The sequence below is a fragment of the Pocillopora damicornis genome, chromosome 8, assembly GCF_964200805.1.
Source record: "Pocillopora damicornis chromosome 8, jaPocDami1.2, whole genome shotgun sequence".
Lineage (NCBI taxonomy): Eukaryota > Metazoa > Cnidaria > Anthozoa > Scleractinia > Pocilloporidae > Pocillopora > Pocillopora damicornis.
The window spans coordinates 1,777,501-1,793,724 of NC_142677.1; the positions used below are offsets into that span (position 1 = coordinate 1,777,501).

At 39.6% G+C, this 16,224-nt stretch overlaps 2 protein-coding genes across 2 annotated transcripts; both read right to left on the reverse strand.

Annotated features, from left to right (window-relative positions):
* Window positions 1-81: 81 nt before the first annotated feature.
* Window positions 82-4,812, reverse strand: LOC149040895 (uncharacterized). The gene is made up of 2 exons (XM_089180417.1): window positions 4,685-4,812; window positions 82-3,575 (listed from the first exon to the last, which is right to left on the reverse strand). The coding sequence occupies exon 2, from the start codon at window positions 3,558-3,560 to the stop codon at window positions 1,041-1,043; it is 2,520 nt and encodes an 839-aa protein (XP_089036543.1). The 5' UTR covers window positions 3,561-3,575; window positions 4,685-4,812; the 3' UTR covers window positions 82-1,040.
* A 3,419-nt stretch (window positions 4,813-8,231) lies between these two features.
* Window positions 8,232-12,266, reverse strand: LOC149040896 (uncharacterized). The gene is made up of 2 exons (XM_089180418.1): window positions 12,119-12,266; window positions 8,232-10,923 (listed from the first exon to the last, which is right to left on the reverse strand). The coding sequence occupies exon 2, from the start codon at window positions 10,906-10,908 to the stop codon at window positions 8,401-8,403; it is 2,508 nt and encodes an 835-aa protein (XP_089036544.1). The 5' UTR covers window positions 10,909-10,923; window positions 12,119-12,266; the 3' UTR covers window positions 8,232-8,400.
* Between the last annotated feature and the right edge of the window lie 3,958 nt (window positions 12,267-16,224).

Genomic DNA, 16,224 nt, shown 5'->3' on the forward strand with positions numbered 1-16,224 from the left:
GCGGATATCGTTGATAGAGTGAGAGGACATACGATGTTTATACAAATTTCGCTGCGCTTTTTATCAGACTAAAGCAATCAATTAAAATGATCATTTATTCCAAACGAAAAAGAAATTTCTACGTCAGGAAACGCTCGAGAGGACATATGGTTATTTACGTCTTTGTTTGTTCGCATGATGTGCTCATTCTCCGTAAATGATAGTCCCTGCTATCTGTCATCATGTCAAAAAAGGCGACGTGCCTGTTGATATTAGAAATGTTGCGGAACATAAACATAAGTTATGATGTTTGAAAACATCGAATGGCAATGCCATTTCCATTAGAAAACCAAACGTTTGTAAAGACCCCTTGTCTTACTCTCCTGTAAAGTCTCATGTAGAAAAAGGCTTAAATAATGCGGAATAGGGCAGTTATTTCTTAGTTAGCTGAGGGGACAAACGAGCAAAGAAATACTCTTTGCGGAAAAAAGCAGCCGCAATCTTAGATCAATCAGAGCCAACCGACTGAAGCTCTACCGCGATTTCTACAGATAGATAAGTTGAAGTACATTGAAAACACTTAAAGTTCCTGAGAAAGAAAAGACAGTCAATACGATTTCCGAGCGGTTTACATTTTTCTTCGTTTTCTGTTAAGTAAAAGGAAAGGACAATGTGTCTATTGAGGTTATCAATAACCTTAAGTTTATCGCAATATTATGGCGACTGTGTGAATTTGCTTAAAAAGCCATGACTCTAATTTTGTAGCAAAAATTTGGAAACTTCACCAAACTATTGTTTATATGAAAAACAAAATTCCTCGCCGTAGTTCCGAAAAACTACTTAAAAAGCTATATCAGAAGTTTAAGCTTAAAAAATAATTTCCACTCGCTTTACGACAAAATATTCCTCTTTAACAATTTTATAGAACTTTTTAAAAAAAGCTACCAATAACTGAAAAAAAAATTGCTTAAGAAAGGTGAAGGTATTTATAATGTTAGCAAAGTGATACAGTTCTCCCTTCAGTGTTTCTGTCTTACTGCACCTCACTTATAACAAAGGGTTTATAAGTCCAGATTGACGTCATCTCCAATCAGAACGAATGGGGCCCATTCCTTCACCGTGTACCTGGTCGTCTCAGATTCTCTCATCCACTTCATGGTCTGGTGAAGAGCTTCACTGGCACTCATTTTATCACACTTCAGATGTCCGTAGAAACGAATCATGAACTCCTTTGTGGCTTTGTCATCCACGGCCCACAGAGAAACCAGCACTGAACGAGCTCCTGAAGCAATGAAGGCTCGAGCGATCCCCACAACTCCCCCGGCTTTCATGATCTTTCCTTTAGCACTGTGACAGCAACTTAGTACAACAAGCTTCGCTCGGATCCGAACCTTGGTAACGTCCGCCATGGTCAGCATGTAGTCCTCCTTCGTTGGGTTTTTAGGGGAGGATGGGTTAGGTGCACAAGCAATCTCTCCTTTTTCCGCGTCACCATGGGCGGCGATGTGTACCAGACACACATCAGTTATTCGTCGCAGCACTTCTTCTTTCGTGGCTTGCATACCCAACAAAGGCTCCACCTCCAGAAGATCAGCGATTTCTTTAGCTTCCTGCCTCGCTGCTTTTAATTGCGGAAGTGCTGTGACATGACTCACTTGTGGATCGCCAACGATCAGCGCTCCATTCCGGCTGTGATAATTCTCTGGGGAGTCAAGAATCAACTTAAGTGATGACAACGAAGGAATGATGCGAATACTGCACGACTCAGACAGGTACTTTCCAGAATCGTCCTGCAGTGCGGCAAAAGGAACCATGACCATAGATCCCTCGGGAACAAGTACAAGCTCTCGGCCCTGAATTTGATTAGCAAATGGAGCGATGAGTGACTTGAAAAGTTGATTGGGTAAGTTTTCAACCTCACGTGCCTCGTCGTCTGTCTCTTCAAGGAGACGTTTCTCACTGACACTGTCGTGCTGGGTATCATCATCAGCAGACTGAATGTCATACAAGGCTGACAATGTACGGTCCTCGCAGTTAACGTTTCGACTGCAAGAAAGTGACCTGGAGTTGGCTTCAAGGAGTGTATCAACTTTGGCTTTCTCTTGGGAAATCGCCTCCAATTTCGGACCAAAGTCATTTTTCATTATCCAGAAGATGCTCTCTTTGAGAGCAGAGCCAAAAAATACTATCATTTGCCTTTTCGCCAAGCTACCCATAAGGCTATTGAGTTCCGTTTCACTAAACTTTGCCTTTTCGTGGATCCTGTATTTCTTTGCCAGAAGTTCTCTCAATACACGGGCACGACCTTGCTCTGCTGTACACAAAGCCTCAGCAAACCTACCAAGAGCTAGTAGAAAAAAGCAACGAATCTTGTAAATCGTGATGTTGGCTTCTACATCTCCTACAGAAAGTCTGGACTCGTCGTTTAAAGGCTTAATATCGTTTTCATAACCTTTGATACTTTCAGCCAGGATGTCGCATGCCTCCTCAAAGTGCCCGTGTCCACCAATGTAGGCACCTATGTGACCAAGATATACATGCTTCTTTTCATGCCAACTTTCTGTTAATAGTTTGTTTACATACGCAGAAGCTTTTTCCGGTTGACCAAGGAGCAGGTGTAGGTCACAGAGTACGGCGAAGATTTGGTACTTGCAGCGTAAGATATGGTATGCTGACATTTCCTCTTCACAGATTTCAAGGGCTTTGTGTAAACACTTCATGGCTTCGTCAAATTGTCTAAGGTCAACAAGAACAGTGCCTAGCCTAGTGAAGACAAGCATTCTTAAGTAAGGCAATTCTGCACTGAATTGTAGTGAGTTCTCGTAAAATTCCTTTGCCTCTTCGTACCTACTATCAGCATGACGAGCTTCCCCTAAAGAGTAAAGCGAAAAGGCTTTCCGGTTAATGTCTCCAATTTCTTCGCTTATTCGAAGAGCTTCCTCCAGCTTCTGAAATACTTTATTTTTCTCGCCTGGCCAAAGCACCAGAAGTGCTTGTGCGGCTAGGCATTCAACCTCTATCAACTTGCAACCACCTTTCCGACTCGTTTGAATTGATTTCTCTAGAAACTCTGCTGCCTCTTCCACCTGACCAACGTCAAAATGTCTCATAGCAAGCTGATAGCAGGCAGTTGCTTGTGTCTCTATATCGCCGGACTCCTTGGCAATTGAAAGAATTTCCTTTAGACATTTAGTATTTCGGTCGTGTTGGTTACGATCGAAAGTCAAACATAGACAAAGTGTTTGAAGACATAACTTTTCTGTCTTTTTGCAGCCAGTTTTTCTAATTTTAGCAAGAGCAAGTTCAGCATATGTCTTTGACTCATTATGCTCACCCAAGTGAAGGTTGATTGCATGGAGGGAAAGAAATGTTGATATAATCCAGTTATCAAAATTCTTTTGTATTTTATCGTTCATTAAGGCTCTTGCAATTGATGAATTAAATATCTGTTCGATGAACTCCAATAGTGCCATCAACTCTTTGTAGAATTGTAAAGCTGCACGTGGACGCTTGGTGTATGCCAGGAAACGGGCCACTGCCGTTGTAATTTCCACAGCTTTCGCGGCATCCACTTTGTTCATATTTTATGCCGTTCTCTGAGTGAGTTAAGTAAAGCCTTCATAAGAAACTCCATACAGTCAAAACTGTATTAAGCGGTCATCCACGTGGAATAGCGGAGTGACCATTCAATATAAATACATGCAGAGGACAATGAAAACAGGCCGTTGGGACTTCGTAAAAGGTGACTGCGACCGCTTAATAGAGATGACCGCCTTATAGAAGTAAAAATTACAATCATTGAGGGCAAAAATCTCGGGAGTTTGTGAACTGACAGCTTAATACAAGGTAACCGCTAAATATGGTGCCGCTTAATACAGGTTTGACTTTGTTTAGCTATTTCCACGACAATTGAAAAAATGTGAACAGTTCAATTATCATAATTATTGCCTCCACCCAACTGCCTGGCAGGTAGGTTGAGGCACATTCTCACTTCTGCTTGCCTGAATAACGCACATTTGATAAATCATGCATCTCTACCAACATGCATATCACCATCAGTTGCATTTTGAAAACGCTTAAGTCACCGCACACGAGTGCAAAAATATTACTATTGAAACCTTTGATGTTTGCGAAACACTCCTACCACCCCTGAATCACGAGCATAAAGAAAACGAACACCAACTAAGTAAGCTCTTGATTATAAAACAAATTCACCTCGGGAGCACCTTAGGAAATGCTTAGAGAACAGTTTGGAGAATATTTATACTGATGTTAGGTTGTAAATGCTTAACGCTCTGAAATGATTTCCGAAAATAAGCGGGCATTTCATCACAGCTCCCCTTGATTTTACATTGACATTGAAAATACACACTGTCAAGGACACTTAAATTTTCAAAACGACATTGAGGTAAGTGCTTTGGAAAACGAAAGAAATTTAGAAACCATTAGCAGCTGTTGATTTACCGTAAATCTTCATTTACCTATTTTGCTATTCGTTCGTTTCAAAAGAGTTGCCATCTGAAAAACGTAGACTGTACGTGTACACTGAATTACGGGCTATCAGGAAATCCTTCCCGAAGCTCTGATCATAAACAACGTCAGTAACAGTTCCGCCTCAGCTTGCTTTGACAAGTGCATTCACGAAACCATCTTGGTTTGAACCTTCAAAGCATGACTTTGCACTCAAAAATAGTTATGCACAAACCTCTGAATTGAAGCAACTTTAGAACCTTTCTTTGCTTTTCATGTCATTTTCGTCAGTTGCTCATATCATCTTGCGACAAAACTGAGTAAAAACCAGAACATTCGACTTGAAGGCCTCGTCGATCTCTGCGATCCTAATTGAAGATTCTTGCTACTTTACTGCTTAATATGTTAGTCCGCTGGGCAAAGACGTCATATTTCATTCATTTTAAACGAAAAGTGAAGTACAAATGAGTCATTATATGAATTAGTAAATTTGAAATCACGAAAAGGGAATCGAAAAAGCAGGCTTTGGAAAGCGAATTGGGCTTAAAGAAATAATTTCTTGTTCGAAAGCAGAAATTGGGAAATGAAATTTTCTGGTAAAAAAAAAGCATGAAAAAGGCCCTAAGAATAGCAGATGTGAAATGAAGAGAATAGTTTAGATGAGAGAATAGGTTAAATCTTTGTTCCTTGGTGACAGTTTTGCAAGATGGATCTCAATTGGCTCTCCACAAAACAAAGACACGCGTGCTAAGAATGAGAGCAAAGGAATACTTACGGCGGATAACATTGATATAGTGAGCGGACATACGATGTTTATACAAATTTTTCTGCGCTTTTTATCAGACTTAAGCAACAATCGGAATGATTATTTATTTCAAACGCAAAAAGAAATTTTTTTTGTCAGAAAAGGCTCGAAAGGACATGAGGTTATTTACGTCTTTGTTTGTTCGCATGATGTGCTCATTCTCGAAAATTACAGTCCCTGCTCTCTGTCGTCATGTCAAAAAGGTGACGAGTCTGTTCTTATTTAAACTGTTACGGAACATAAACAAGTAATAATATTTGAAAAAATCGAATGCCAACGCCATTTCCACTAGAAACCCAAACGTTTACAAAGGCCCCTTGCCCTACTCTCCTAAAGTTACATGTGGAAAAAAGCCTAAATAGTACGGATTAGGGCAGTTATTTTCCTAGCTTAGCAATGAGGATAAACGCGCAAAGAAGTGCTCTTTGCGGAAAAAAGGAGGCGCAATCTTAAATCAATCAGAGCGCGCCAACCAACTGAAGCTCTGCCGCGATTTCTCCAGACCGATAAGTTTAACCGCATTGAAAATATTTAAAGTTCCTGGAAAGAAAGGACAGTCGATACCATTTCGAAGCGGTTTATATTTTTCTTGGTTTACTTTTTATAAAAGTAGATAGATAGATAGATAGATAGATAGACGTTTATTAATAATACCTTAATAGCAGCTGGAAGCTGAATTACAAAGGTGTACAAATTATATAATAGAACTATACAATAAAACCAAACCTAAAAGGGAACTAATTTACATATGGGCCCATATACAATTGTAATAGATGTCAATTAAAATGTCTTGCGCTTGCTGGAATGAAAGTATCTCTGAACCGATTTGTTTTAAAGGAAACTCTAAATGGTCTGCGTCGTCGTAACTCCCTAAGTTGATCTCGGTTGTCGAAAGGCAGTAAGTGGTGCAAACAATCTAAGGGATTGGAGACGATGTTGTTAAAGAATTTTAAGCAAAGGTCTTCCCTCCGATCCTTTAGGGTTTTCAGCTCTGCCATCTGAAGCACTTCTCTATAATGATTATCATAACCGTATATAATTTTCAAGGCTCTCTTTTGGACACGCTCTAAACTTAAGCTCAAATAATCGGGGAGACTATAATGGTAGACCTGACATCCATAAAGTAAGACGGATTGAATGCAAGCAACATAAAAATTCACTAATTCTGGTGATGGTACCTTAGCTCGCTTTAACTGAGTTAAAAAGTAAAGGCGCTTAGCGGCCTTTTTAATCATCTCAGTAACGTGAGTGTTCCACTTGAGGTTGTCTTGAAAATACACACCCAGTAATTTCACGACACTAACGGCGCTAACCTTAGAGCCATTAATTTCTATGAGATCGTAGGAAGGAGGGGAGCGCACGAAGGAAACTCTTAGCTCATTACTTTTTTTCGGATGAAGTTGAAACGAGTTAAGTGTTGACCAGGTAGCTACTTCGTTTATCATAGACTGAGCATTGCTAGGACCACCCTTGCTTATGATTTCATACACTGTCGTGTCATCTACATATTTTATACAATCACTGGCTGATGGTACTTTCAAATCATTTATCATAACCAAGAATAGCCACGGTCCCAATTTTGTTCCCTGCGGTACTCCTGCTCGGACCGATCCCCACTCTGAGAGACAATTATGTGCAAGTTTGACCCTTTGTTTCCTATCTTTAAGAAAGGCTATTATCCAATTAATGATGTAAGGGTTGATGTTGTAGGTCGAGAGTTTCGATAGCAAGAGGCTGTGATCTATCAGATCGAAGGCTTTTCTATAGTCCAACGCAAAGATCCGCACGGTGTTCCCCGTTCCGTCTGTTGCTTGCGCCCAATTGTGCATCAGGTTTATCAATGCATGCACAGTGGAGGATCCTGGAATACACCCAAATTGATCGGGTTCCAGGCGTTTCAGAAGTGCTGGTTTCACATGTTCATGGACGACGTAGTGCTCGGCAATTTTGGACAACGTTGGTGTCAGTGAAATAGGTCTCAAATCTTTCGCCGCATCCTCAACTATCTTTGTTTTGGGAAGAGGGGTGATGTTTGCACATTTCCAAATGTCCGGTAAAGTCCCTTGACTGATCGAGGAATTGATGATACAACGAAGGGGTTGAGCGAGCTCAGGAGCGAAGTCACGCAAGACCCAGTTTGGGATATTATCTGGGCCCCTAGCTTTGGAGGAGCTGACCGTACTAAGGCATTTGAAGGTAGCTTCCAGTGAAATAATGGGAGTTTTAAAACCCTCAGTGCTCACAGTTTCGATATTATCTAAAAGTGGGTCAAACGAAGCTTGAGGTTCTAGCAGAGCTGTGTTGATTTCATTAGCCAAGATCTTAAGGTTGATTGAGGTAGCTGGTTTACTTGCTAGGAGCTGATTTGCGACACTTGTAGATGTTTTGTTCATTCCACATAACCGCCTACATTCGGACCACCACATTTTAGGATTGTTTTCGGTCAAAACGCTGACTTTAGTGTTGTAATAAGAGCGTTTGCAGAGCTTCCGTTCCCTGTTTACTTTGTTCCGGTAGTAGTGGAACAATGGTTTGTTGTCTTGGTAATATGCTCTTTGACGGTGTGCTATAAGTGCCTTGAGTTTGAGTTTGAGTAAAGGACAATGTGTCTATTGGGGTCATCAATAACCTTAAATTTATCGCAATATTAATATACGACGACTGTGTGAATTTGCTTAAAAAGCCATGGCTCTTTAGTTTTGTAGCCAAAATTGGGAAATTTCATCAAACTTTTGTTTATATGGAAAAAAAATTCCTTACCGTAGATCTGAAAAACTACGATAAAAGCTATACCAGAAGTTTGAGCTTCACAAATAATTTCAACGCGCTTTACCTCATAATAATGTTATCATATCCAGAAAAGTTCTTTAACAGTCCTCTAGAACCTTAAAAAAGTTACTAATAACTGACAAAAAAATTGCTTAAGAAAGATGAAGGTATTTATAATTTTAGAAATTTTAGTGATACAGATCAAAACAGTATCCAAAACAGTTCTTTGACAATCTTATAGAGCCTTGAAGAAAAAAATTTCTGAAAACTGACAAAAAAATTGTTAAGAAAGGTGAAGGTATTTATAATGTTAGCAAAGTGATACAGTTCTTCCTTCAGTGTTCTTGTCTTACTGCACCTCACTTATAACAAAGGGTTTATAAGTCCAGATTGACGTCATCTCCAATCAGAACGAATGGGGCCCATTCCCTCACCGTGTACCTTGTCGTCTCAGATTCTCTCATCCACTTCATGGTCTGATGAAGAGCTTCACTGGCACTCATTTTGTCACACTTGAGATGTCCGTAGAAACGAATCATGAACTTCTTTGTGGCTTTGTCATCCACGGCCCACAGAGAAACCAGCACTGAACGAGCTCCTGAAGCAATGAAGGCTCGAGCGATCCCCACAACTCCCTCGGCTTTCATGATCTTTCCTTTAGCACTGTGACAACAACTTAGTACAACAAGCTTCGCTCGGATCCGAACCTTGCTAACGTCCGCCAGGGTCAGCATGTAGTCCTCCTTCGTTGGGTTTTTAGGGGAGGATGGGTTAGGTGCACAAGCAATCTCTCCTTTTTCCGCGTCACCATGGGCGGCGATGTGTACCAGACACACATCAGTTATTCGTCGCAGCACTTCTTCTTTCGTGGCTTGCATACCCAACAAAGGCTCCACCTCCAGAAGATCAGCGATTTCTTTAGCTTCCTGCCTCGCTGCTTTTAATTGCGGAAGTGCTGTGACATGACTCACTTGTGGATCGCCAACGATCAGCGCTCCATTCCGGCTGTGATAATTCTCTGGGGAGTCAAGAATCAACTTAAGTGATGACAACGAAGGAATGATGCGAATACTGCATGAGTCAGACAGGTACTTTCCAGAATCGTCCTGCAGTGCGCCAAAAGGAATCATGACCATAGATCCCTCGGGAACAAGTACAAGCTCTCGGCCCTGAATACGGTCAGCAAACGGAGCGATGAGTGATCTGTACAGTTGATTGGGTAAGTTTTCAACCTTACGTACCTCGTCGTCTGTCTCTTCAAGGAGACGTTTCTCACTGACACTGTCGTGCTGGGTATCATCATCAGCAGACTGAATGTCAAACAAGGCTGACAATGTACGGTCCTCGCAGTTGACGTTTCGGCTACAAAAAAGTGACCCGAAATTAGCTTCAAGGAGACAATCAACTTCTGCTTTTTCTTGAGACATTACCTCCAAGTTCGGGCCTTGTTCATTTGTCATTATCCACAAGATGCTCTTATCGGCCGCAGAGCCAAAGAAAACTAAGATTTGACTCTTAGCCAAACTACCCATAAGGCTATATAGGTCAGTTTCACTCAATTTGGCCTTTTCTTGAATGCCGTATTCCTTTGCCAACAGTTCTGTCAATACACGGGCACGGCCTTGCTCTGCTGTACACAAAGCCTCGGCAAACTTATCAAGAACAAACAGCAAAAAGCAACGATACGTGTACATCCAGATGTTGACACCTAAGTCTCCATCAGAAAGTTTGGACTCGTCATTCAAAGGGTCAAGACTGTTCTCATAACCTTTGATGCTCTCAGCCAGGATGTCGCATGCTTGTTCAAAGTGCCCGTGTTTACTAATATAGAAACCAAGAACCCTGAGAGAAGTATGGTTCTTTTCGTACCAACTTCCTGTTAGTACTTTGTTTACATACTCACTAGCTTTTTCTGGTTGACCAAGGAGAAGGTGAAGGCGACAGAGTTCCACGTAAATATCGTATTGTAAGGTCTGGCCTACTGAATGGTCCTCTCCACAGATGTCAAGACCTTTCTGTAAACACTTCATGGCTTTGTCAAATTGGTGAAGTTCAATAAGAACAGTGCCAAGCCTCATATAAACCGATAATCTTGCGTAAGGCGATTTTGCACCGAGCTGAACCCCTTTCTCGTAAAATTCCTTTGCTTCTTCGAACCTACCATTAATCCTAGAAAAGTCCCCTAAAGCTTGAAGCACAGAGGCTTTCCTTTCATGATCTCCAATTTCTTCGGATATTCGAAGAGCTTCCTCAAGTTTCCGAAACGCTTTCTTTTTCTGGCCTGGCGAAAGCACATTAAGTGCAAGTGCGATTAAGCATTTAACCTCTATCCACCTGCAACCACATTTCCGACTCGTTTGAATTGATTCCTCAAGAAACTCTTCTGCCTCTTCCATCTGATTAACGTCAACATGTCTCATAGCAAGCAGATAGTAGGTAGTTGCTTCTGTCTCTGTATCGCCAGATTCCTTGGTAACTGAGAGTATTTCCTCTAAACATTTAGTATTTCGGTCATATTGGTTACGACCAAAAGCCAAACATACACAGAGTATTCGAAGACATGACTCTTCTGTCTTTTTGCTGCCAGTTTTCCTATTTTTAGCAAGAGCAAGTTCAGCATATATCTTTGACTCATCATACTTAAGCAAATGTAAGTTGATGACAGCGATGGAAAGAAATGCTGATATAGTGCTGTGATCCAATTCCTTTCGTGTTTTATCATTCATTAAGGCTCTTGATGAATTAAATTCCTGTTCGATGAATTCCAATAATGTCACCAACTCTTTGTAAAATTTTAAAGCTGCGCGTCGACGCTTGGTGTTTTCCAGGAAACGTGCCACTGACGTTGTAATTTTCACAGCTCGCGAGGCATCCACTTTCTTCATATTTAACGTCGTTCTCTAAGTGAGTAAAGTAAAACCTTCATGAGAAACTCCATACAGTCGAAACTGTATTAAGCGGTCACCAACGTGACCGTCTAATACCGGTCGACTGCTGAATACAGTTTCCACAGATTAGCGGTTTTTTTTTATAAAAAGCTTAAATAACGCAACTTTATGCCATAATTGACCAAATAATGTACAAAATCTTGCTCGAAAATAGTACATACCTTGATTCTTGGTGAGAGAAATGGATCAAAAGTTTCTTAACAGGTTATTATTAGTTTTGTTTGAGTGGTCCCACGTTCAGTGACCGTTCAATACAGGTAGAGAACAATATAAACAGGCCGTGGGGGCTCAGTAAAGGGTGACTGCGACCGCTTAATAGGGTGACCGCTAGATATGGTGCCGCTTAATGCAAATTTGACTTTGTTCACAATTGAAAAATGTGAACAGTTCAATTCTTATAATTCAATTATTGCCTCCACCCAACTGCCTGGCCTGAATAACGCACGTTTGATAATCATGTATCTCTACCAGTATGCATATCATCATTAGATGCATTTTAACAACGCTTAAATTGCTGCACACGAGTGCATAAATATTACTATTGAAGGCTTTCATGTTTGCGAAACACTCCTACCACCCCTAAGTCACGAGCATAAAGAAAACAAAGACCAACTAAGTAAGCTCTTAATTATAAAACAAATTCACCTTGGCAGCACCTTAGGAAATGTATAGAGAACAGTTTGGACAATATGTATAATGATGCTAAGCTGTAGATGATTAACGCCCTTACACGATTTCCTTTTTTATCTTACATTGACATTGGAAATACACACTGTCAAGAACAATTGAGTTTTCAAAACGACATTGAGGTAAATACCTTGGAAAACGAAAGAAATTTAGAAACCGTCAGCAGCTGTCAATTTTCCATAAATCTTCATTTACCTTTTTGGGTTTGTGCCCGTTTCAAAAGTGTTTCCATCTGTAAACAAGGTTTCGTAGGTCATCTTTTTTCTCGATTTTTTCTTTTTAAAAAATAAATGTACGTATGAACTGAATTACGGGCTACAAGGAAATCTTGCTCGAGGCTCAGATCATAAAATAACGTAACAGTTCCGCCTCAGCTTGCTTTGACTAGTGCATGCACGGAGTCATCTTGATTTTCACCTTGAAAGCATAAACTTTCAATCAAAAATAGTTATGCACAAACCTCTGAACTCAAGCAACTTTAGAACCTTCCTTTGCTATTCATGTCATTTTGGTCAATTATTCCATCATCCTGTGCTAAAAAGTAGTAAAAGCTAGAACAATCGTCTCAGAGGCGTTGTCGCTCTCTGCGATCCTAAATGAAGATACATGCTACTTTACTGCCTTAATATGTTACTCCGCTGGATAAAGAAATTATGTTTCACAAATTTTAAACGAAAAGTGTAGTACAAATGAGTCATGATATGAGTTAGGAAATGTGGAATCATAGAAAAAGGATCCAAAAAACGGGCTTTGGAAAGCGAATAGGGCTTAAGGAAGTAATTTCTTGTTCGAAAGTAGAAATTAGAAAAAGGAATTTTCTGGTGGAAAAAAAGAACATGAAAAAGTCTCTTGATTGGCTCTTCACAACACAAAGACACTTGTGCTAAGAATGAGAGCAGTAAAATACAAACAGTGAATAACATTGATAGGGTGAGCAGACATACGATGTTTATAGAAATTTTGCTGCGCTTTTTATCAGACTAAAGCAATCAATTGGAATGATCATTTATTTCATACGAAAAAGAAATTTTATTTGTCAGGAAAGGCTCGAGAGAACGTGTGGCTATTTACGTCTTTGTTTGTTCGCATGATGTGCTCATTCTCGGCAAATGATAGTTCCTGCTGTCTGTCATCATGTCAAAAAGGCGACGCGTCTGTTGATATTGAAACTAAAGCGGAACATAAACAAGTTATGATATTTGAAAAAATCGAATGCCATTTCCATTAGAAAACCAAACGTTTGTAAAGACCCATTGTCTTACTCTCCCGTAAAGTTATAAGTGGAAAAAAGCATAAATAGTACGGATTATGACGGTTATTTTCTTAGCTTAGCACTGAGGATAAACGAGCAACGAAGTACTCTTTGCGGAAAAAAGTAGGCGCTATCAGAGCACGCTGTTGAAGCCCTAAATGTAATAACTATCCTAAATGTAATAACTATCCTAAATGTAATAAAGTCCTAAATGTAATAAAGTCCTAAATGTAATAAAGTCCTAAATGTAATAACAGTTGGTCCTAAATGTAATAAAGCCATAAATGTAACAGCGTTTGGTCCTAAATGCAATAAGCCCCCTATGCAGTCGTTTAACTACGCTAACATTGAGATGTTAAAGTGACAGCTGTTGCACTAAAGAATCCTCTGACCAATATTCATGGCATATTGCGGGCTCGCTGATATTAATCAGCGTCTTGCTATTTGCCAAAGACGTAGGTTGAGAAGTATTGGCTGCAAAACCTTATACTGATGTGCTTTTGGCATCAAATTGACGGACGCAAAGGAATGAGAACGCTGGTCAATAGCTCTCTTAATATCTTTGGCTCAGACTCTATAAGTGTAACAGATTTTGACGATATACTTGTGTGATCAGCGCTGAAGTTAACACTTCATAAAACGAATTATAAGGAAAAGGAAGTCCACCGACTTATACGTTAGACAAATTCCGGGCTCGGAAGTGCTTTGTACTGTCTTCCTTTGCCAGATTTGTATGGGTCTGAATAAAATATATTCATATGCGTTATTGACCAAGCGTGAGGTCAAAATGGCTGGACATTGCCGAGTTCTTTTTTTTTTTTTTTTGCGTTTTTGCGGACTGAGACGAAATCTCGGTCCATAAAAAAGTAAAAAAAGAACAAGGCTAATATCCAGTCATCTTGACTGAACAAGCTTCGTCTTGTATTCTCTTGGCTTGGTCATTAAAGGATTAATTGTATAGCAAAAGATTTCACTCTGATAAGAATCAAGAATGGCTTGTTTATTTCGAGAACCGATAGAGAAAGCCAACTGTGTTTGCAACACAATAAACCCAAGAGGGTCGTTTATTTTTTCTATGTATATGCCGACATTGTCCAAAAGTTACGAACTTTGTAAGTTTTCTTACGTGGCATCAATACGGGGAATCCCGAGCGGGCGAGGGTGGGCCCATCATGCCCGCTCAGGTAGCCAATCAGAACACAGGATTCACTTCATCTTGCCCGCGCGCGCTGCTAGCTATATGATAAAGTGACTTTCGGAGCAAGATATCTACTGACCAATCATATATTATTCCATTTCACGATCACAGGTCTCGACATGTTGCCTTTTTTCCACTCAAGAGTCAAATTGAACCGTTGAGCTATAACATTCAACACATGATGGTCAATTGATGGTCTAATCAACCATTCATTTTTTTCCTTTAGCCCCCTAATGACGGTTCGTCAGTTCCCGAACCGAAATATTGAAAAAACATATATTTTAAAGTTGATCTCAAGTTTATATTTCATTTTTTGTCTTCATCTCTTCTCCCCGCCGTGAGGGGAGAAAATGAATAAATAAATAAATGAATGAAAAAAGAAAGCTCAACAGTTTCCACTTATAGTCATATGGTACATGAATTGATTACTGAGGTGGAGTAAAGCCATAGAGGGCTACAAATGCAATATCCGAGGTTCAAAATTGAATAAATCAAGATAGCAATTCTTAAAAATGAACTCAAAATGCCTTATTAAAATCAATTGACACTGAATAACATTGATGTGCAAAATTTCAGTAAAACTACTGATAATAACGTTTTTCTTTTGGTTTAATATGTGACACAGCGAAATCATTCAAACTACTCTAAAACGATAACATCAACAATAACATGCTAGTTCAACATCAATTGTAGTCAGTTTCTTTTCCAAAAAGTCCTAATGATTACGTACCAATCGATTCCATCCTATTGAGTTTCCAGCCAAGCACTAGCTCACTTTGGGCTGGAAATGATTTTCTTCAACTCGATCAATAAACCGCTTAAAGGACCATACTCCGACTGCTGATATTTCTTATGTCTAGCAAGTAAAAAGACACTGATTGATATCAGCGAGCCCGTAATGTGACATATATAATGGTCAGCGGTTTTTTAAGCGCGACAGCTGTCACTTTAACATCTCAATGTGGATGTCCGCCACAACAACAATGCACTGAAGGAGTTAAACGATTGCATTGGAGGCTTATTACATTTAGGACTTTATTACATTTAGGACCAAATGTTATTAAATTTAGGACTTTATTACATTTAGGACAGTTATTACATTTAGGACTTCAACACACGCCAACCAACTGAGGCTCTACCGCGATTTCTACAGATCGATAAGTTAAACCGCATTGAAAATACTTAAAGTTCCTGGAAAGAAAAGACAGTCGATACGATTTCGAAGCGGTTTAACTGTTTCTTGGTTTACTTTTAATAAAAGTAAAGGACAATGTGTCTATCGAGGTTATCAATAACGTTAAGATTATCGCAATATTAATATACAGCAACTGTGTGAATTCGCTTAAAAAGCTATGGCTCTTTAATTTTGTAGCCAAAATTTGGAAATTCATCAAACTATTGTTTATATGGAAAAAAAAAAGAATTCCTTGCCGTAGTTCAAAAAAAACTACTTTAAAAGCTTTATCAGACCTTTGAGCTTAACAAACACTTTCAACTCGCTTTATCACATAATAATCTTATCATATCCAAAAAAGTTCTTTAACAATCCTCTAGAACCTTAAAAAAGTTACTAATAACTGACAAAAAAAATTGCTTAAGAAAGATGAAGGTATTTATAATTTTAGAAAAGTGATACAATTCTCCCTTCTGTGTTCTCGTCTTGCTGCACCTCATTTGAAACAAAGTTTTTATAGGTCCAGATTGATGTTATCTCCAATGAAAACCAATGGGGCCCATTCCCTCACCGTGTACCTGGTCGTCTCAGATTCTCTCATCCACCTCATGGTCTGGTCAAGAGCTTCAATGGCACTCATTTTATCACACCTCAGATGCCCGTAGAAACGAACCATGAACTCTTTCGTGGCTTTGTCATCGACGGCCCACAGAGAAACCAGCACTGAACGAGCTCCTGAAGCAATGAAGGCTCGAGCGATCCCCACAACTCCCTCGGCTTTCATAATCTTTCCTTTCGCACTGTGACAAATTTTTATTTACCCTTTCCGGTTTTTGCTCGTTTAAAAAGAGTTTCCATCTAAAAGCAAAATGTCATAGGTTATCTTTTTTCTCTATTTTTTTCTTTCACAAATAAATGTACGTATGGACTTAATTACAGGCT

What these genes read in the sequence shown, in the direction of transcription:
- LOC149040895 (XM_089180417.1), bottom strand. Translation starts at nt 3,560, where the DNA reads ATGAACAAAGTGGATGCCGCGAAAGCTGTGGAAATTACAACGGCAGTG.
- LOC149040896 (XM_089180418.1), bottom strand. Translation starts at nt 10,908, where the DNA reads ATGAAGAAAGTGGATGCCTCGCGAGCTGTGAAAATTACAACGTCAGTG.